The sequence below is a fragment of the Tachypleus tridentatus genome, chromosome 6, assembly GCF_004210375.1.
Source record: "Tachypleus tridentatus isolate NWPU-2018 chromosome 6, ASM421037v1, whole genome shotgun sequence".
Lineage (NCBI taxonomy): Eukaryota > Metazoa > Arthropoda > Merostomata > Xiphosura > Limulidae > Tachypleus > Tachypleus tridentatus.
This window is the reverse complement of record NC_134830.1, coordinates 28,426,643-28,448,729: the sequence shown is the minus strand read 5'-3', so window position 1 is coordinate 28,448,729 and position 22,087 is coordinate 28,426,643. Positions and strand designations below refer to the sequence as shown.

Sequence of the window (22,087 nt, the reverse complement as noted above, 5' to 3'; positions counted from 1 at the left end):
GGAAAAAACATGGGTGTTGTCTCTCTCCCGAACGCGAGATGTCGTTTTTTTTATTTCATTTTCGCCCAAAGCTATTTGAGGGCTATCTGCGCTAGCCGTCCCTAATTTTGCAGTGCAAGACTAGAGGGAAGGCAGCTAGTCATCACCACCCACCGCCAACTCTTGGGCTACTCTTTTTACCAGCAAATACAGGGATTGACCGTCACAACGCCACAACAACTGAAAAAGTGAGCATGTTTGGTATGACGGGGATTCGAACCCGCGATTCTCAGATTGCGAGTCGAGTGCCTTAACCACATGGTCATGCCGGGCCAAGATGTCGTTTAAACAAAAAAAAAAACGCAAGAAAACCTTTTGTAATATGAGCTGGTATAATATAAGAAATCACCAGTTAAAATTGCAAGATGTTATGAGGTGAATTATAAATCACTCCTTATTTGGCCCGTCATGGCCAGGTGGTTAGGGTGGTCGACTCTGAGGGTCGTGGAGGGCGTTATAATGTGACGGTCAATCCCACTATTCGTTGGTAAAACAGTAGTCCAAGAGTTGCCGGTCGGTGGTGATAACTAGCCACCTTCCTTCCCTCTGGTCTTACACTGCTAATTTCGGAACGGCTAGCGCAAATAGCCCTTGTGTAGCTTTGCGCAAAATTCAAAACAAAAAATAAACACTTCTTATTCGATCTTAGTTTAGTCTAGCCTAAACAATAGTCACTTCGATCAGTCTCCAAATGAGATTAAAGAATCGGATGGATTAAAATGAACGAATTATATTTATTTTGCTTTAAATGAAACAGTAACCTTCTGTGATTTCGAACACCTATAATTTTAATAAATTGGCGACGTCATAAATAGCAAAATACCATAAATTTCATTGCTTGTTATATGCATGGTCACAATATCATCATGTTATCCGTTATTCAATCCTATTCTTTAAAAAAACCCATAGTGATTAATATTTAAGTATGCTACACTTACATATCAATGTCTGGAATTTTAAAGTAGTCTCTACAATTAAATATCCATACTTTCTACACAATTTCAAAAATACTGAAACACAAAGTATCAGTTAAGCCTTTTTTTTTCAGTGTCACTGTGAGGATAAAACGACAAGAAAGTAAGGCTTCGCAATGTGAAAGTAATATACCAAATTGTGATGCCATGTTTTCACGAGCTCCATGATCTTTTTAAGAGACTTTATTTGTGCACAAGCTGAAAAATCGTTTTGGAAATGACTGATTTTGAAGCACTTCGTCCTTTTAAATAAGTCGTTTCTTAGATTGTCTTTAATTATATTATTATCCAGTAAAGATAAAATCACTGTCTTTTCTAAATCCTCTATATTATATAAATCATTTACAATGACTAGATCTAAGATAGAAGGCCCGGCATGGCCAGGTGGTTAAGGCACTCGACTCGTAATCTGAGGATCGCGGGTTCGAATCTCTGTCACACCAAACATGCTCGCTCTTTCAGCCGTGGGAGCGTTGTAAAGTGACAGTCAATCCCACTATTCATTGGTACAAGAGTAGCCCAAGAGTTTGCGGTGGGGGTGGTGATGACTAGCTGCCTTCCCACTGTTAAAGTAGGGACAGCTAGCGCAGATAACCCTTGTGTAGCTTTGCGCGAAAAATTCAAAACAAACCAAACGAAAATAGACAATTTATCAAGTGCAGCTGAGATAAAAAGTTTTATACTATTTATTCGAGTAGCACCAATTTACGGACAAACTGGTTCGGGTTTTTCTTTTTTTTGTGTGTATGAATTTATACATAGAATGATCTATACGAGCCACGCCCACAATCAAACAAAACTGAAAACCGAGGAAACTTCGAAGTTCTCGAGTACACCAATATATTCATCTTCTATATATCACATTTTATTTTGTAATGATGTATACGAAGAGAACGTCAGTGTTGACGTGGGATTGATGGATGAACAAGGATCATACCGTAATAATTATTTTCCTAGCATAGCGAGTCCTTACTGACGTATGTGGATCTATCTCTACATCGCATATATACATACATATGCATTGCAGGCTTAGACTTATCATTTCCTCTTCTCTGACAATTCTATCTTCATCCAAGTACGTTGACTGCTGGAGAAAGAATCCGTATGATACGAAGAGCTCAGATCTGTGTAATTGCTAATAGGCGCTAGACCCTGGGTTGTCGCCATACGTGGCGGGCCCCAAATTAAGTCCGCTGCGAGTTGTGCGCTTCACGTGTGTAGTATGTTCTACACATAAGAGTCGGAGCCTATATGGCTCTATTGCCGATAATAACGTAGACAGTGTTTGCTCACAATTGATCTCGGACTAATCACCCCTGACTATCCTGTTTAATACCATAAATCACCACCCAAGACGTAATTATATTTCACAGGAATGCAGTATACAGCCTGTTGATCCAAGCCAACCGCAGTTATCCATCTGCTAGAAACCTGTGCTTTAATACTCAACAAATTTACCGAGTCTTGAGCCTCCTTGTGGACATAAGTAGAATAAAAAGGAAGGCGCCACCCTGGCGACAGCCCCTCGCTGGACAAGGGAAGCTTCATTTAAAATGATCATCACATAACAGTAAGTAGAGTGGGCGCAGTTCATAGCGCGTCGCTTATGTTTTAAGCAGAAATGAAATAATTCATAAAACAATTGTAGACGAGTTCCTGGTTCTCCAAAATACAAAATTATTGATAAGTGAAAATATTAGGCTTGACTTACTTCTTAATTATGGGGGTAGCTGTTCTAAGTTTGAGAGAAAAAATCTGTCTCCACAGGAATTATTTACTTATGGACTGTGAATCAGGACAAGTTATAGGCCTATACTTAAAACACATTCAGAGATAAGTGTATTATTATACTTTAACCACACGCTGTTAAAAACATATATATTTAGCTGAGAAGTCAGATAGTATTTTATCTGTGTTCAGTAATAGTAATGATACTACAATACGAGGGAGGTAAAATACGATAGGGTGTGAGTGTGTTTCCTCATAACAAAACCACGTTGGGCCGTCTGCTGTATCCATCGTAGAGAATCGAACCTCTGATTTTAGCGTTGTAAATCTGTATACTTACTGTTATGTCAGCGGGAGACATAACATGAATTATTTACATGAACTAATATTTTACAGTTTTCTTAGCGCACGTTACTGTAAATTTTAACTAGCATGCAGGATTAAATCTTTCAAAACCGACTTACTTTTTAACGAAATTCATCTGCAAGCCACCGTATTATGTTTATCTTAAGGTAAAGAAAGAAGGGAAAAAGATGGACCTAGTTCCCCGAAAAAAAAAAAATTTAATTAACAATACTACTACATTGTTTGTTTGTTTTGAATTTCGCACAAAGCTACTCAAGGGCTATCCGTGATAGCCGTCCCTACTTTAGGAGTGTAAGACTAGAGGGAAGGCAGCTAGTCATCACCACCCACCGCCAACACTTGGGCTACTCCTTTTACCAATGAATACAGGGATTGATCGTCACAATATAACGCCCCAACAACTTAAAAAGCGAGCATGTTTGGTGTGATCGGGATTCGAACCCGCGATCCTCAGATTACGCGTGGAGTATCTTAACCACCTGGCCATGCCGATCCTACTTTTAAGGCCCATGTGTCTCTAACGCTTAATTGTTGTGATTACATTTCATTTTTGAGGCCCACGTGTCTCTAGCGCTTCTAGTGTTATATTTAATTGATAAGGTTTATCTATCTCAAGCGCTTCTAATGCTGTAATTATATTTAGTGTGTAAACTCAAAATGTCTTTAGCGCTTCTAATGTTTTATTTATATTTAATTCTATACTTTCTAACACTTATAATATAAATACATTTTTTGTGCTTCATATATTTATAATTACATTCAGATGCCAAGTCTCTCTGTTTCTGAACATTGCAAGTTCAATTAATTTCAAACATTAGAAGCATCGAAAATACGAGGCCATGTTTAATAATTTGTTTCTAGTAAATGCAAACCTACACAATGGGCTAATATTGCTTTGCCAATGATGCGCGTCGAAGCCCGAATTTTAGCGTCATTAGGTTTCAAACTTACAACTGATACACGTGGAGGGGTCACATGAGGACCGTAAAAGCTATATTTAATTACGGTTATTTAATAAGTTTATAAAACGAGCTTTAATGCGTTACATCACTGTCATAATCACCTTACAACTTCGATGTTTCTCATTTGACTGAGGTAGGTGAAAGAAACGCCCATTTAAAAACATCTGAAAGGTCATAGGAAAACACCGACACACATTTTTACTTCGCCATAAAATGCAAGAGAGAGTGTAGGAAGATTCTCAAATCAACGATGTAAGCTACTTTCATGAAAAGAAACAGAGTTTTTAATTTCAAAATATAATCAATAAATCCTTCTCTGATAACGGACAGCCCAGATTTCGCTGTTGTCGTTTCTTAAAGATTTTTACTGTTATGTGACACGAGAGTTCGTGATTAACGAACACATAACACTTAATTATGTTAGCATGTGTGTAATGTAGAATGTAAGAGCACCATGATATTCAATAAACGCTTATAGCTTAAAGATATTAAGGTATAAAGAATGTTTGTTTGTGTTTTAATTTTGCGCAAAGTTACACGAGGGTTATCTGCGCTAGCCGTCCCTAATCTAGCAGTATAACACTAGAGGGAAGGCAGCTAGTCATCACCACCCACCGCCAAATCTTGGGCTACTTTTTTACCAACGAATAGTGGGATTGACCGTCACATAATAACGCCCCCACGGCTGAAAGGGCGAGCATGCTTGGTGTGACGGGAATTCGAATCCGCGACCCTCAGATTACGAGTCGAACGCCTTAACCCACCTGGCCATGTCAGACCTTCGATACTTATAAAGTACTTTCGACATTTCACGTACAGGATGAACATATTACAATGCATAAGCTAATATGGCAAAGATGATGAAAAATTATTTATTCGTTGTATGGTCAAAATACTGTCCTCTCTTAAAATATCAGTTTATGTGAAGAAAAATTAACTTCCCTCTAAAAATTGCGAGACCGTTAGGAAAGCTCACCCCACTCCCTGATTTCTATCCACCTTAGCTTCTCCCACAGTTTGTTCTGCTTATTTTACGTACTGTGTTATTTTATTCGTACTTCTTACTGGAAATTAATAATTTCATTGTTCTAGATTTCCAAAATTTCACTAAACAAAGGGCTTCAGATGAATCCACATGTGAATAAACACCAGATTTGTGTCTAGTTTTCATATTCCCAATCAAATATTCACAATTTTTCTACATAATTCTGATACAAAAAAACTTGTTATGAGACAAACTGAATATCGAATACAAACACCGTGTCTCTTTAAAAAACTCAGAAGTAACAGAATTAAATGTTTAACGCACACAATCGCTTGTTTGTTTGTTTTGGAATTTCGCGCAAAGCTACTCGAGGGTTATCTGCGCTAGCCGTCCCTAATTTAGCAATGTAAGACAAGAGGGAAGGCAGCTAGTCATCACCACCCACCGCCAACTCTTGGACTACTCTTTTACCAACGAATAGTGGGATTGGCCGTCACATTATAACGCCCCACGGCTGAAAGGGCGAGCATGTTTGGTGCGACGGGGGCATTGTTGAATCTACCTTGTACATATAACAAATTTTTAATTAACGAGCAGTTTAATACCAATTGTAAATTTACTAACTTGTAACGCTAAAGTCCGAAGTTCCATTCCCTGTGATATACACAGTAGATAGTCAAGTGTGGCTTTGCGTTAAAACAAACGATAACATTAACCTAACTGGAGAAAGTAAATACATAAATGCTGTAAAATAAAACCTGATGATTTTACGTCTGTAAGCAAAAAGCACTGAAAATTATAAAGAACATTAACTGTGCCAGGGAAATAGTAAAAATAAACAATAATATTTCATAATGAACAAGTAGCTCCACCTATTCGTCTACAATCAGTATCAAGTAATGATAATAACTACAGTGTTAGAAAGACGATCTTCATTTATTAATTTAAATCTTCAAAATTCTGCCTGGTTCGCTTGAAGCACCAGTTTTAAACCGTCGTGTAATAGGCTTAGTCCTCTTGTGGAAGTGGCGGTTTCAAGTCGTCTTGTTATTGTTATATATAAGCTTAGCCCTGATGTTAAAATGCCCATTTCTAACCCCTGTGATACACCTTTTGCTTTTCTTTTGCATTTCCAGTTCCAAATCGCTGTCATCTAGTCTTAGACCCTCTTGTTTATAGCATGGGTATAATTTTCTCGTCTTTGTAAACTACAGCAAATAATTGCACTTGTAAGTCAACTAGAAATATTCGAGTCCGAAATTATGAATGTCATTTTAAACTAAAATTTGAGAAATTATTATATTGAACTAAAAATAAGTGTACGTTTTTCAAACGTACTAATTTCTTGCAACTAAAAATACAATTGAAATTTATAATATTTCATCTATAACAAAGCATTTTTAAAATCATCCCTCTCTCCACTCGTACCTCAGTGTGTCTGGCTAAGTTTACGGAGTCACAATGTTAAAATCCTGGATTCGATTCCCCGCCTTGGATAGATCAGAGATAACCCATTGCATAATTCCACGCTAGACAACAGCAACAACCAATCAACTCCTTGTTATCGACGTGAAGCAGTCGACGATTTATCATCCGAACTGAAATACAAATGTTTGGTCATCCATTCTATGTTTGTAAACAAACATTTGATAGGCGTGGCTTCACAGCTTTACAATTCAAAGTTAAGGACGGCTAACTCATGTAGACTCGATTAACATCAAAGCAAAATTCATCATATAATTTCTATTGTTTCACTACTGCATAGAGAATAGCCAAGAATAGCAAGGGTAGTTCAGAACTACTGCTGCCTGCTTAAAAATACAAATGTTAATGCTCATAGGTATTCTCAACAACTATTTTGATCTATTTCCTGGCGTCACTCGAGGGAAAGTGTCATACATCATATACATGTTTGATGCGATTGAAGTTAGGTAAGTTTGCTGGCCACTTCCATTTGGTAATCCCTTCATTTTCAAAGGACGAGATAACCAGTTTAGTATGGTAGAGCTTAGCGCTATGGTCCATTAAGCTAAAGTGAAGGTTAAATACAACAAATCATGGAAGTACAAAGAGCCGTATGTTGTAATAGTGTGTTGCATTGACGGCTGCAAGATGTAGAGATTGATACATCCACCAAGTCCTGTTCTTGCACATCATCAGCTTATGGATAAAGTCATCGTATGAAAATAGAATTGGGGCTAGTTTCGGATTTTCTTCTAATAGGAAGTGTGATTTACCTATAACAAAAAAGAATACTCTTCCGCTTAACTTGCTTTTCTTCACATTTTCATATCAACTTTCGTGTACCTTTCTAAAAGACAGCTGCAGTTCAATGGGTATTTAACATTTAGTCTAGCCTTTTAAAACCTGTTTCTAATGTTTTTGTTACTGATACGACATCCATTTGCTACTATAAATATCTGACTTAGTCTTGACACAGACACTTACAGTTGCAACAAATTAGGACCAGCAGATAGCTGTTATCTGCTTATATCGCGAACAATTGTTTGCCATGTCCAGATTTTCTAGCAAATTTCTAATTGATTTGAGAACAGTTCCACATCTGTTTGTGTGATTGGTTGGTTTTCATTCGTCCTAAGATACTCATAAATTTAAAGCCCAGATACTTTTTATAAATTCTAGCCATAGTTCAGGAACAACTTAGAACACTTTCAAATGTTGTAATTCTCTTCAAGGCTATTAACCCATTGGCTGCTGATTGACCATATACGGTACAGTCTGCCTACGACAGATTAAAGCGTGTGCCTTATTTGGTGTACGGCGTTTAGAACAGCCGCAGTCACTGAGTTAAGGCAATGTCGTATGGTAAAACTATATGTTTGGCACTAAATCACTAATCAATTTCATTTAACATCATCATGCCTGACTTAAATTGGAGAGAGCTGAATGCGGTGGTTAAAGCTATGTAACATGAGAGGTTTTACCATAGCTGTATTTTTGTAAATTTAAATTATCCTTTAACTTTTTTTGTGCATTGTATTTGAAAATTAAAACCTTAACTATTTAAAACAGAATGATGTGAAGCACCTGTGTCTAATGGTACCTCACGTTCCACAAAGTTTCACATAACTGTCTGAAAGCGTCCTTAAAATCAACTCAGTTTGTGTAATTCAACTGACATGAAATGACACAGCATCGGATTCTTCTTTATTTTTCATAGTTCTGTATGGTGCATATTATGCATTATATTATTAACATGTATGTTTATGTCGGTTGCTTTCAATAGTGTAAAGAGATTATGTTACTGTGAGAAAAGACTGCCAGGAACGTCTTTCCTAATTTGTCCAAACTGATTTAAAGAAGGCATTGCTTTCATGTCTGCTAAAGGGTGCAAAAGCTAATAAATTTTTGACACTCTATTATAAAACCTTCATAATTCACCTTCCTATAACTTGTTTTCTGTTTTTGCGGTAAAAGGTTTCATCATTTTTTTTCTGAATACTTCATTCTGGACACATCCTCAAAATTAGCTTTTATGTGTCTCCAAGTGTTTTAGGTTTTATATATGTATATATTATACAAACTTATGTAATTTGTATAATCAATACTGGCTTAAGTAGACTGAATCGGTTGCTAATGTATTGTATGTACAGATAAACAAATGTAATAAGCTCCAGTTCCTCATTGTATAGACGGATAATCAGAACAAGTAGTACAAAGCTTGTCCCAAAGGAATCGACGTCAAATCTCGTTGGTCAGTAACATAATGAGTACTGACAGATGGCTAGAAGTTGTATACACCACTGACCATTGTGAAACTGAAGCTTGAAGGTGGAAGTATGCACCAGTTGTTGTTTTTTTCTTTCTGTATAATGGAGAGTACATTACAAGATTACCTATTATATTATTACACACATAATACAAGGATGACGAACAAGAACTTAGAGTAAGGAGTTGTTTCTTATTTCTTGTCATCTTTACAATAGTTTAAATATTGTTACTTACAATAATAGTTTAAATGCTGTTACTTACACTTCAGATGCTAAACGTTCGGCGGTTCCCATTAAAGTACATTCTCGAGATATCGAATTCGTTCGTGAACTTTTTTTGTGCATATTACAGGAAATAATTCAGAAGTTAGATAACTCGCAAACGTAAATATCGAAATAGCATAAACACGATTATACAAAAAAATGAAAAACATTGTAACGGTGTATATTTCGAAATCGATTACCACGTGCGTGTAGTCTATTTCAATTTGAAACGATACCTTTCAGATAGTGTCTTAATATTCGTCATTTTACTATAAACGATTCTGGTAATGTTTCTGGAACTTCCATAAGTTGACTTTTCCTTTTATTGATTTACTATTTTCCTTACTAACACCAAAGTGATACTCATAACCCAAAGTGCTTATGTTCGTTAACTCATAAACAAACATTGGTTGCGTGCGACCGAGGCCCTTATTCTGTTGTAGGTCGTACACAAGAAACCAATTTCATTCATTTCACCTTTACAACAAAATGTACAGCTTGACAGACCGATATAAAACATTAACAACGCGGATTAGTCTTTTATAGGTTGACCCAACCACTCTCATAATAAAGCGAGTGAAAAACGCTGCTGTACGTTATTGATTTTTAATGGTTCGTCACGTTATATTTTCTATCCTGCTTTTGTTCTAAATATCTTTTCATCTAGTCGGCAAGTAACATTTAGTCAAATATTAAATAAACAGATTGACAAAAAAATCTAGCTGTGTACAGCTAATCATTCTAAGTATTACATTATTAAGTAATCTCTGTGGTTTTAACAATACTATTCTATAACACTAGATATTTGTATTGTACTGAATCTTCGTCGCTTCAACAGTACTATACTAAACACTAAATATTAATATGACACTGGATCTTCGTTGTTTTAAAAATACTATACTATAACACTAAATATTGATATAATACCGAATCTTCGTTGTTTTAACAATAGTATAACTATAACACTGGATATTGGTATTATACTGGATCTTCGTTGTTTTAACAATACTATACTATAACACTAAATATTGTTATAATTCTGAATCTTGGTGATTTTAATAATACTATATTATAACAGTAGATATTGGTATAATAATGTTATTTAAAAAAAAAAACACAAAACTAAACATAATCTTTCATATTATTTATATCAATTGTAAAGAAAATGATGGCGTTATGACCCGCATGAATGAACTTGTAAAAAGCTATTTGAATGTCACTGTTACCATCATGAAATTGAATTTATATAAATCATACAATATATTTTAACTTAGTGTTAAATAGGTATTATTCAAATCGAGCTTAGCTTTCTTTGATTTCAAGTTAAATTAAACTGCGTACGAAAGACTTATTGTGCTCTTAGCGTTAATGGAAACCAGTAGATAATATTTAACTGTACAGCTATCGATAAAACAGGCAACCTATAAAAAGCGACTCCTGAGTGATATTTCTTGGAACTCATTTCATAAAATTTTTATCCATAAATAGCCTTTTTTGATATATATTAGAAATAACATTTACTGAAAATAACAGTTAAGTAACTGCTATAAACAAAGTTTAATACAGCGAGCTATACAGCATCTTTCAAAATAATTTGTGGATAGTTAAGTAAACATTTCTATATGCATAAATAAAGTATTTTAATCAAAAGTCCGACGTGTCCCAGTGGGTTAAGGCGTTTCACTGGCAATCTGAGGGGCGCGGGTTCGATTCCCCTTCGCACCAAACATGCTCGCCCTTTCAGCCGTGGAGGCGTTACAGTATGATAGTAAAAGAGTAGCCCATAAGTTGACGGTGGGTTGTGATAACTAGCTGCCTTCCCTTTCGTCTAACACTGCTAAATTAGGGACGGATAATGCAGATTTACCTCGTGTAGCTTTGCGCGAAATTAAAAACAAACAAGCAATCTAATCAAAAACAAGTAAAAGCTACAGATAACAAGAATAATTATCCTAAATTAACCTAAAAATTGTTTTTCTTTATTCAGATATCAAGTAATTTGTCTGGTAGACAAGTAACATTGCCTAAATATAGTGGAATAGGGTTTTATAAAGACAGCTAAATATTCTTGTTTGTTTGTTTTGAATTTCGCACAAAGCTACTCGAGGACTATTTGCGCTAGCCGTCTATAATTTAGCAATGTAAGACTAGAGGGAAGGCAGCTAGTCATCATCACTCATCGCCAGCTCTTGGGCTACTCTTTTGCCAACGAATAGTGGGACTGACCGTCACATTATAACGCCCCCATCGCTGAAAGGGCAAGCATGTTTGGTGCGACCGGTATTCAAACCCGCGACCCTCGGATTACGAGTCGAATGCCTTAGCTCGTTTGGCCGGGCCACGTGAATATTCTAAAGTATTGCTTGGCATAAGTGTGGGTATGTACGTGTCAATTGTATCAGAACCTGACATTTAGTTTAAAGCCCTCCTTCCCCAGGACTTAATGACATGGATTGGTCTACGTTCGTATCGTACTCATAATTCGAGAATCACGGGTTCGAATCCCCGTCACACCAAACATGCTCACCCATTCAACTGTGGGGCGTTATAATGTGACGCTCAACCTCACTTTTCGTTGGTAAAAGAGTAGCCCAAGAGTTGGCAATGGATGGTGATAGCTAACTGCCTTCCCTCTTTACAACTCTTCCTTGCTCTGAAGAAGAGTCGTCGTATGTCATTGTGGAAATTTCAAGCAATATCATTTTATACAGATGAGCTCTGCAATTTTACTCAACAGATTTATTCAACAGACACATCATACCAAACTGCTAAATAAGTAAAAAATTTGTACGATGATATCTCGTGTGTTAATGATTCAGCTTCAGAATAGGTTACAATATCTGTTATAGTTTCCTTTAGTTTCATTAAGGCCTGTAATATATCTTTCTCTTTGTATCTTACCGATTTTACATTTACATTTTGCCTATTTGGTTTGTTTTGTTTTAATTTCGCGCAAAGCTACACGAAGACTATCTGCGCTAACCATTCCTAATTTAGTAGTGTAAGAATAGAGGGAAGGCAGCTAGTCATCACTACCCACCGCCAACTCTTGGGCTACTCTTTTACCAACGAATAGTGGGATTGATCGTCACATTATAACTCCCCCACAGCTGGAAGGGCGAGCATGTTTGATGTGACGAGGATTCGAACCCTCTATCCTGAGATTATGAGTCGAGTGCCTTAACCACCTGGTGATGCCGGTCATTGGTGAAGGATTTCAAAAAGCACACTTTCTAGTTTATACCACAATAACAGTATATATATATGTATTTAAAGTCCAAAATTAGTTAATATATCTTTTCTCAAAAGTAATGAAATTCTGAAAATTCAACACGTGAAGTAGTATTTTATAGTGGCCGATTGACCAAACCTCTGACGTAAGTTATCAAGAACAGCTGTCAGAAATTCTAAGAATGGTGAATATTCACCAAACAGAGATTAATGTTGAAGAAGGTGTCAGGAAAGTTGTTATAGGTCAACAGAATGTTATATAATTTATATCCCTCCAATTAAATAATGCGACAGTTTTCTTTCCTTGTGACTGTCATTCTTCTGATTGTCATTTCCTTAGCTTCATACTAGGGGACGCTGTGGCTTCTTCAGTTGGTGAAAATGTTTTTCTGTTTCTGAAAAAAAACAGAAAATATATCTGCTAATATTGCCGTTCAATTTCGATTGAATCTGAGCTCTATTATTTAATGTAGTATTTGTTTCTAGCTGGAGTTCTCATTTCTTTCGTCTTTAAAGCATTCCATACGTAAACTGAGATTCTACAAGACTTTTCAAAATAAATATTTATTGCAAGAAAAAAAATCTTCGTTCAGATGAATTTTTTGCCAACAAACAAATTACACGAAAAAGGAAACATTGCAAAAATTTCTTACCACTGAGTCTTTTATAAATAAGTATTAATTAAATCATTATTAATAAATTTTAATTATTCATTAAGTTAATATTTGTTTTATTTCTCCTCCACATGTTATATCTCATTTTGAATTTTTCGCTTGGTTACTTCTGTGTTTGCAACTTTTTTTCCTTATTGTTTTTTCATCACTTGCAAGCTGTTCCACGCACACTTTCTTTATAACATTTCCCATATTTTGGAACATTTGAACGCGGACCTTCGAGATGACTGGTTTTGTGACGTCATAGATTTGCGCTTGTAAGAACTTGACTTAAAATAATATTTACATGAATATTACTTGGGCTCATTGCACTGTCAGGCACTTATGAAAAACACGATAAATAAAACGAAATAATTATGACGTCTCTTATACATGAAATGTACAAGTTCCAACGCTAAATTTTGGGGCTTCATTCCCCGCTGTTGATCATCATTATTGTTGTTACACATTTTAAAAACTTAGTGAAATTAAATTGACAATTCTTTTTTGTCGTACTGAATTATTACAATAACTATACAATATTTAATAGCAACCACATTATGTGCCTTAACTGAAGCAAAATAACTTAAAATATTTGATACCATTGAAGTACCCATTAGGTCGTCACAACTTGGTACCCCCTGCACCCGTAGAATTAGTGGGGCACTAAAGGCAGTCCTGAATTAGTTTTATAGATTAGCAGTAAAATTTCTCAAGACAGTCAACAATTACTACAAATAGCGTGTGGCTATAGGAAGCCAACTATCTTATTCTAATTATGATCTAATTTAACACACGCTAATCATAAATGGTTGGTAAGGCTTGTTGGTCAGAGTATTCAACTCGTTTTTTCAACTGAGAGGGAGTTATAATGTGACAGTCAATCTCACTATTTGATTAGAGTAGTTCAAGAGTTGGCGATGGGTGGTGTTGACTTGTTGTCTTTCCTTTAGCCTAACATTCCTAGATTACGGACAGCTAGGGCACTTAGCCTTGGATCAGCTTTGAGTGAAATTCAAAAACAAAGAAACAAAGACTAACAACATTCGGTTAGCACTTTTACAGTAATAAATTAGTGCGTAAAAGGAAGTTAAAGATTATGTTAGTTTGTAATCGTCCGGAGTGAACCATCGGTAAGTTATGAACTTACGAAGCTAAAATCCAGGGCTCGACTTCCGAAGTGAGCAACCAATATTTTGCACTAGAAAAACAAACCAAATCAATTATTGTGATAAGCAAATACGTACAATGTATTACGAGTTAAGCGAAGTAAACATATTTAGGTGAAAATCAACCTATTAGTGATATTTAACCAGTGCCGTTGAGCAACAACCATTTCATATGCTCCTGTGTAGAATTGCAACGTTTAACGAATATATGTGTAACAAACTGTATTTGACACTGATGCGATCAATAAATGATATTAGGCCTTTATATTGTTTAGGTAACTTGTTACTGAAAAATCTCACTGTTACAAAAATCTTTTCTTACAATCAAGTGGATTAATTTACAACAAATAGAGGGTGCTGTTAGTATATGTACTGAGGAAACCTTGTGATATGAGTGTATTTAACAATAAATCATTATATATGAATTTTACATTAAATTATCGTTTTAGGTAACAAGGGTGATTCGTCCAGAACTACGACCACATTAGAAGAATCTTCGAGTAAAGCCCGTTCACTTCTTCTTGACTCAATTTTCAGGCCTGATTATCGATCATTAGGCTTAGCCTCTTGGCCATCCGAGTTTCCATCTAGCTCGTTTTTGTTGTCAGAATCCCATCAAACACCGCTGTTTCGAGGACCTTCCACTTCAACGTCTCCTTTACTTGGTCTGGGAACTCAAGATCCAGGTGGACTCTCGTTGTCAGCCCACGAAAAAATGTTTCGTCCTTTTGCAGGAGGAATATCCGCTTGTTTTGGATTTCCTTTCTACAGTCTTGCAGCTCCCTGTTCCAGTAAATCCGGGTTTTCTGTAGGTTCTGAGCCCGACACTGTTGTTAAGCCTATGGCTGTTGGCGACGTCTTTTCTTGCGTGAAATGTAACAAAATGTTCAGTACTCCTCATGGCCTGGAAGTGCATGCCCGGCGGTCTCATAGCGGAAAAAGGCCTTTTGCCTGTGAACTGTGTAATAAAACATTTGGCCACGAGGTAAGCTTGAGCCAGCATCGTGCTATCCACACTGCAGAGAAGAGTTTCGAATGCAAGCAGTGCGGCAAGTCGTTCAAGAGGTCGTCCACTCTGTCCACCCACTTGCTGATTCACTCCGACACCAGACCTTACCCTTGTCAATACTGTGGCAAAAGGTTTCACCAGAAGTCGGACATGAAGAAACACACTTATATCCATACAGGTCAGTGAGAAAATGATTTTTCATAATAAATATTTACTATAAATGCAAGTAATAAGTGTGTAATTTATTTTATACATTCAGATTGGTGTGTGTGTTTGTTATAATTATTACTATCTCATTATAACTGTGCTCTAACTATTTTAATGCCTAATTAATGAGTGTTGCTAGAAATTACCTTTACTTAATATGTTTCCGTCTTTGTGATAATAAATAGCAAAATGGTCATTTCGCCACCGATTAGTTGATTATATATACCTACTTAAAAATAATTCACTTACTGCTGTCCTCTAGGTTTCGCAAAATAAATTAAGACTTTTCACACATTATATATTTCACACAGGAGAAAAGCCCCATAAGTGCGGTATATGCGGTAAAGCTTTCAGTCAGTCGTCCAACCTGATCACACACAGCAGAAAGCACACGGGCTATAAGCCTTTTTCCTGCGACGTCTGTGGACGTGCTTTTCAGAGGAAGGTTGACCTTCGACGTCACAAGGAAACTCAACACACCGAAGTTCAGCAGGTTCAACAACTTCTACAGTAATTACCAAATCCAGAACGAAGAGGTGGATTCGGAAGAGACGCAAGATATGCTTTTTTAACCAGTGATGGTTAAACGTCTCTCCTTTAATGACTCCTTTTTTAATATAACCCAGTCTGTTGTTTCCAGAGGACAGAGTTAAAACACACACAAAAAGAGAGAGAAGATAAACACTGTGATGTCCAATGAGTTACATGACGTCAGGATGTATGTATATGTAATGTTTTACGTCAAGTGAAGCTTATAGAATCTCATTGTAATTATAAGATTTAAAAAAAAAAGATGATGCAGTTTTAATTGCTGCTAAGAAAAGTGAATATTTCAGTGTTAAATTATCTTTATTGCTAATTCAATGTAGTATATTTTATCTGCTGTAATAATTCTTTTCAGTGTTATTAGTGTGTTCCAAAAGCCTTCTTGTATCTTACCTCTCTTGATATGCTTTTAGGACGAACATCCTTATAAGAAACTCATGAAATATCCGGTGATCAACACTTTAAACACACGTTTCGTTGATACGTAGTCACTCCGAAGTGTTTATATACATAAAAGCGAAAGATGTTTTGTTTTTCTGTTCTTTTCTTCGACAGATAAAGTAAATAATACAGCACTTTGTTTCGCCCAATCAAAAGTTTTGCTCGATAACGCTTAAATGACAAAGGTGCCTTTCGCGAAGATTATTTATTGTGACGAATCTGATAATTGGTCTGATTCTAAAGCTTTCTAGAAATATGGTAAATAATGGAAATGACATTTTTTTTCTCATAGATATGTTTTCTAAAATAGTTTCGGCATCTTACACCGCTGACTTCTGGAACTAATTTTGTTATTAAGTACTATGTCTTAATCGTTTTGATTGATTGTCACCTAATTGAATAAGCATTAGGCCTAATACCGTACCGATATATTCTGTTTGAACAGAAATAGTATGCTGAATTTTAAAGAATTATATCACCTGTTTTGACTTATTGTACTGAAAATGAGCAGGTACAGTTTGAATGGATTTATCGGTGTTTCGATATTGTAAAGGTTAAAAGTCCAGATACATTCTTAATGAAGTTAGACGGTTAACCCTGCAATTAGCACAGGGTAATTTGTAATAGAATGACTTTAATTGAATAACATGTTTAACTACAGTTAAATAATAATTTTAGGGTGAAATGAAATCAAATATAAACACCATGGTACATTTTTAATACCTTTTAAACGGTATTCAATACACATAAACTAATTTTCTTACACTAAAAATTAACTTCCTTCAATTTTATTAAGAAACAACAACATAAATTTATTGTACGTTACTAAACATAAATACAAATAAGTATCATCGCATTACACTCGGTTGTAAAATATTTGTATTGGCTAAGTAAGGTGTTATTTAACAAATAACTGTTTTAATAGTAGGAAAGTTTAAGGTTGTGTTCTATCATAACACAATATTCTTCTTGCTTTTGTCACATAACACATTTTTTATAACTTAATTCGCCTATAACTAAAAAACAAGGCTAAGAAAACTAGCATACTGCGCTAGGTAGCATAGTTACAAAACAATTAAGCCAATGTGCACATGCGCGTATATAACTTAGTTAAAAATTCCGTTACTGACAATAGCTAGTGGCTTAACCTTAATAGACACTTGCTGTGCAAGAGGGCGCGGCTAGCGCAAAATTTGAATTATACCGCCAAATGTTATCACTCAACACGATCGGTCGTATACCGACCCTATGGGAAGGACATGGTAGTGTGAATCCTAAAAATTAGCTAATATGTTAATGTGTTCAGTTAGAGGGAAGGCACTCGCCCCATCAGCCTCGGTTTCAGTATATTCAAGGGTGATCCAATAATTGATCACAACAATTTGTTTTATCTTTACATAGAATATTTTAAGTATTAATTGAGTTCCATACTGTATAGCATTCCTTTTGGATGCTATACTGTATGTGGTAAAACACAGAGTCTTATAAAGCTTCTTTTTACCCAACTACATGGACTAATATTTGTGTGATGTACCAACCCTGGTCATTAGTCCCGGCAACCTAAAGTGATCGTTTTTAATACATTATCATTTTTAATATAAACTAATGCTTGGTAGCGTTATGCAAAAGGTATTAGATAAGGTTTCTTATCCACTTCAGACAACATTTAATACTAATACTATTCTCAGATTATTTAGCTCTCATACACACAGACTATTCTGATTACAGTCGAGCTCTCGCACATAAAAAACAAACAACTACACAGAGATCCAAGAAGCTTAAACTTACGAGTTTTATCCCATCTCATCGCTAAAGTTCTAAACTCGCATTTAATCAAAATCCACACCCCGTAACGAAAGCTCATTGTTTGAGAGCATTGAATTACTATGAATTACTAGGAATAAGTGTCAGTTACTAATAGATTACTCAATAGATATTTATGAATGTATTCTGTTTTTCCTAGTTTTTATCTGCAGTTAAATTGGTTAGTTACGTTTTAGATACAACAGAATGAAATAATTTATCCATCTTAAAAGCATTTTTAAAAATGTAACCACTAGTTTTCTTTTAGTTTCTTGTGAAAGAGAGAATTACTAAGTTGGTGATAAAAGTTGGATCTCTTTAGGTGGTAGGTGATAGTTAGGAATAATCTTATGCTATTTTTTTAGAAGAAAAATCTTCAAACAGATTTAGCCGATAGTAAACAACGAATTTTTTACGAATTTTACGGAAACATTTTCGAGAATAATACCAAAACAGATTAACATTCTACAAGCAAATCAATTGTGACCTCATTCAAAAATCTATGATAAAACAAATAGAAACTGGTGGATTTGTTTGCTTAGGTTTCTAGCGCGAAGCTACATAATGGGCTATCTTAGCTCTGTCCACTGAGGGGAATCGATTCTCGGATATTAACGTTATAAGTCCGTAAACTTACCGGTGAACAAACTTGGTGGAACAGAATAAAAATATTCTTTTCTGTTTCGTAAAAAAAATATATCTTTTTTTTATGATTAAAGATAGTCATAATGCACGATAGGAAATAAAAACGAATGAAATTATCTAATTTTGAAAAGTGCTCGGTAAATCTGGACTTGAGGTCCTAGGAATGAAATGGGTTTTGTAATATTTAGGTCCACAGTGTGGCACAGTTCTATAGACCTCGTGTACGCTCAAGTACTTGTTTCTCTGCTTTATTAATTCGTTGTTTGTCAGCCTAGTTTCTCTGTTGGTGAGAGATGATAATAGGAAAAGGAACTAGTATTGATTTCTTTTAATAAGAAACAAACATTTTTTTCTTGGATTATAGTTACGAGAATTACCATTAATGTATTACATGCGAGCAGTTAAAATGTTTTATTTTGAAAGTCGTGGTGTTTTAATTAATTAATTAAAGAAAATAGTCTTAAACGTCTCCCTTTGCAGCTTAATTTTTCTTCAGTTTTCTCATGAATACAAATGATTATTTTTATTTGACTAACTCTGACGAAAAACTGAAATAGACATTTTGGTTACCATCTCTTCGATTATCTTTAGAAAAACATTTGTTAATAATTCCTGTTTAATAAACATGATTTTGATATTTCATTCCAACGTACCCTTAAAAAAAATAAAAGATATTGTTAGTTGCAGTAATACTTAATTTGTGTTTTGAATTATACACAAAGGTCAAAGTTGAGCCGACTAACAAGCTGTTATAATTATTATTAATGAAACTGGTAAATTAATTTACTGTTTCGGTCCTTTGTTTATTAATGTTATAGTCGGGGGAATATGATTTCCAAACATTAATAAATGAAATAAATCTAACAATAAGTATTGTTCATAAGTCTGAGAATACTTTTTCAGACAGTAGTTCGTGCTGTGAATTTGTCAATAACGTTCTGCCCCCCACCAAAAAAAAACACAAAATTGTATATTTTTTATATTTCTGTGACGGAAATTAAGCTACAGATGAACAAACTAACCCAATTATTGGCGCATTTCTTAACCAAATTAGGTATTGTGTTTCAAGTCAATGCGGAACTCTTCAATGCAAATTCAAATTTCTGTTATCTTGAATCGTTTATACCGAAACTTTGTACACATAAAAACACTATTAAATCTGTAATGCTTTTTGTTTTATAATGATGAAATTACCTCTCTTTTTCGTACTTGACATTTAGTAACTAACGAGTCCATGACACACAGTAAGTTACATTGTTGATTTGGTTTGTTAAGGCAAGAAGTTGTGTCTCTCCCCGTTACGATTGCTTCACGTTCCAGTCCTTCACTGTGTGAAATTACATTGCTGTCTTTTAGGACTTATAAGACATATGGAGAGATTTTGGCAATAAAGTTGTGAAAAAACGGCCTTCACTCTCCAGATAATAGTAAAACTTTATTTCAGCCAACGTTTCGCCACTGAAGTTTCTTGTACTATTAGCCCTGATTAAGTTACAATACGAAACACTGGCTGAAATGAAGAGATTTTTACTTTCTCTCTCAATAGTAAATGTTATTGACTTTCCAAATGTACTGCCAAAATATGATAATACAAATTTCCTAGTGGAAATAATTGTTCATTTAAAATTAAACCATACGGATCTGTCTGTATACATGATCTGTAAGTTCCTGCCAGATCAGAAGACGAATACGACAGAGGGAATATTCATATTAATAATTTGACATTTGACTAGATTACATCCGAAACAGGTTTCTGTATTTATCGAAATACGTTAACTTATCATCACACATACAATGAAAGAAACGATTTACGGTTATGATTAACGAGGATTGCAGTGTTAATCCTTCGAAAGGCGTTGATTAATCTAACTGTTAACCTGCATGATTTTTTAACAAGTTCTGTGAACACTATGTTCACTTTCTTGTATTCATATGTTTTGTTCTCTTAGTATAAGATGACGTCATGATATGGATAGCCTCTGATAGAGTCATACAGATGAATACCATGAAATAATTCTTTATATCTTTCAACAACCTGTTCACACATTTTCATTGAGGTCGAGTGTCATGCTCTTTTTTGTTATTTGTATTTGTATTGCTACTTAAAGTAACGTGAACACCTACAAATCATATATTCTATAAATACACGTCAGCTGGTTAATGATTGCATTGTACTCTGTATAAAATACAAAGCAAACGCACTTAAGAAGTTAAACATTGTACTTTCACAACACACAAAGTATACACAGCTTTGGTAAAGTTGTATTTTTAACACACAACACAAACATAGTTCATGTGAATTAGACACTGTACTTCGTAACACAACTTCTAGAGAATCTGTTTCAAAGTCAACACACAAACATATTATAACTTATTGTTCTTTGCTTTCTTTAATAAGTTCTCAGAATAATTAAACTAAATTTTACTTTGTTAGTTGAAAATTTCTGTCGGTCTCTTTGTTCCTAAAAATAAAAAACAACTCTGGTTAAAACTCACGTGACTCTTTATGTAACATACAACAAGAATAAGGTGATCAATGTACTTTATAACATGTAACATGTAACACGAAAATGATTGAAGTCAACTATGTAACACAAAACACATACAGTTTGTTTAATGTCAATACTATCATTTCAATTTGCATAACATACAACATGTTACGAAGTTCGTTGAGTATGACGTATGAGGTCAGCATAATAATTGTACATCCTTTGACCTCTTAAGTATAAAGTTTTAAATGTTTTAAAAGCCGTGATACGAACGGCTTATCAGAAAGTGGAATTAGCATTAGTATTTTGATCTGTTGTTCATGTTTTCCTTGTATTCCGGTTCTAGCAGGTGCCACGAACATGCTTGAGCTCCAATAAAGTTATTACTGTTGCTTTTACATCGAAGATTGATTGTATTTATTCACATGTTCTCAGTTTGTTCTATTAGACATATACACACATAATAACGACTGTTCTTTTAAACTCATAAACAAATAATAAATACATTGGCGACCATGTTTTACCTCTACCACATATATTTCAATTGTAAATTCATGCACAATAATTTATGGCTAACGTAAAGATTTCATTCATGGCCTAATGTCATGAAACATCGCAGGTGTAATACATGACAAAAAAAAACAAATTCGATTCGTATAAGGTTTATTTAAACAATCAAACAATAAAGAATGGCCACAAAAAACACGGCAAGATCACTTAGTTTTAAGGAAGAAACAATAAAGGTTTAATGAAAGTAGATAATACAATAAAACATTTAAGAAGTGGAAATAAATAGATACACATCTATATATGTATGTGTGTATATGGACATTAGTAATAGTTGT

At 34.9% G+C, this 22,087-nt stretch overlaps 1 protein-coding gene across 1 annotated transcript in view; it reads left to right on the top strand.

Moving 5' to 3' along the window:
- LOC143252150 (uncharacterized) overlaps nt 1–21,647 on the top strand; it is a 52,449-nt gene extending 30,802 nt beyond the window's left edge. The window contains exons 3-4 of the mRNA XM_076503847.1: nt 14,552–15,289; nt 15,630–21,647. Coding sequence (XP_076359962.1) covers nt 14,552–15,289; nt 15,630–15,832 — 941 coding nt within the window. The 3' untranslated portion in view covers nt 15,833–21,647. The remainder of the gene's footprint in view (nt 1–14,551; nt 15,290–15,629) is intronic.
- The last annotated feature ends 440 nt before the right edge of the window (nt 21,648–22,087 follow it).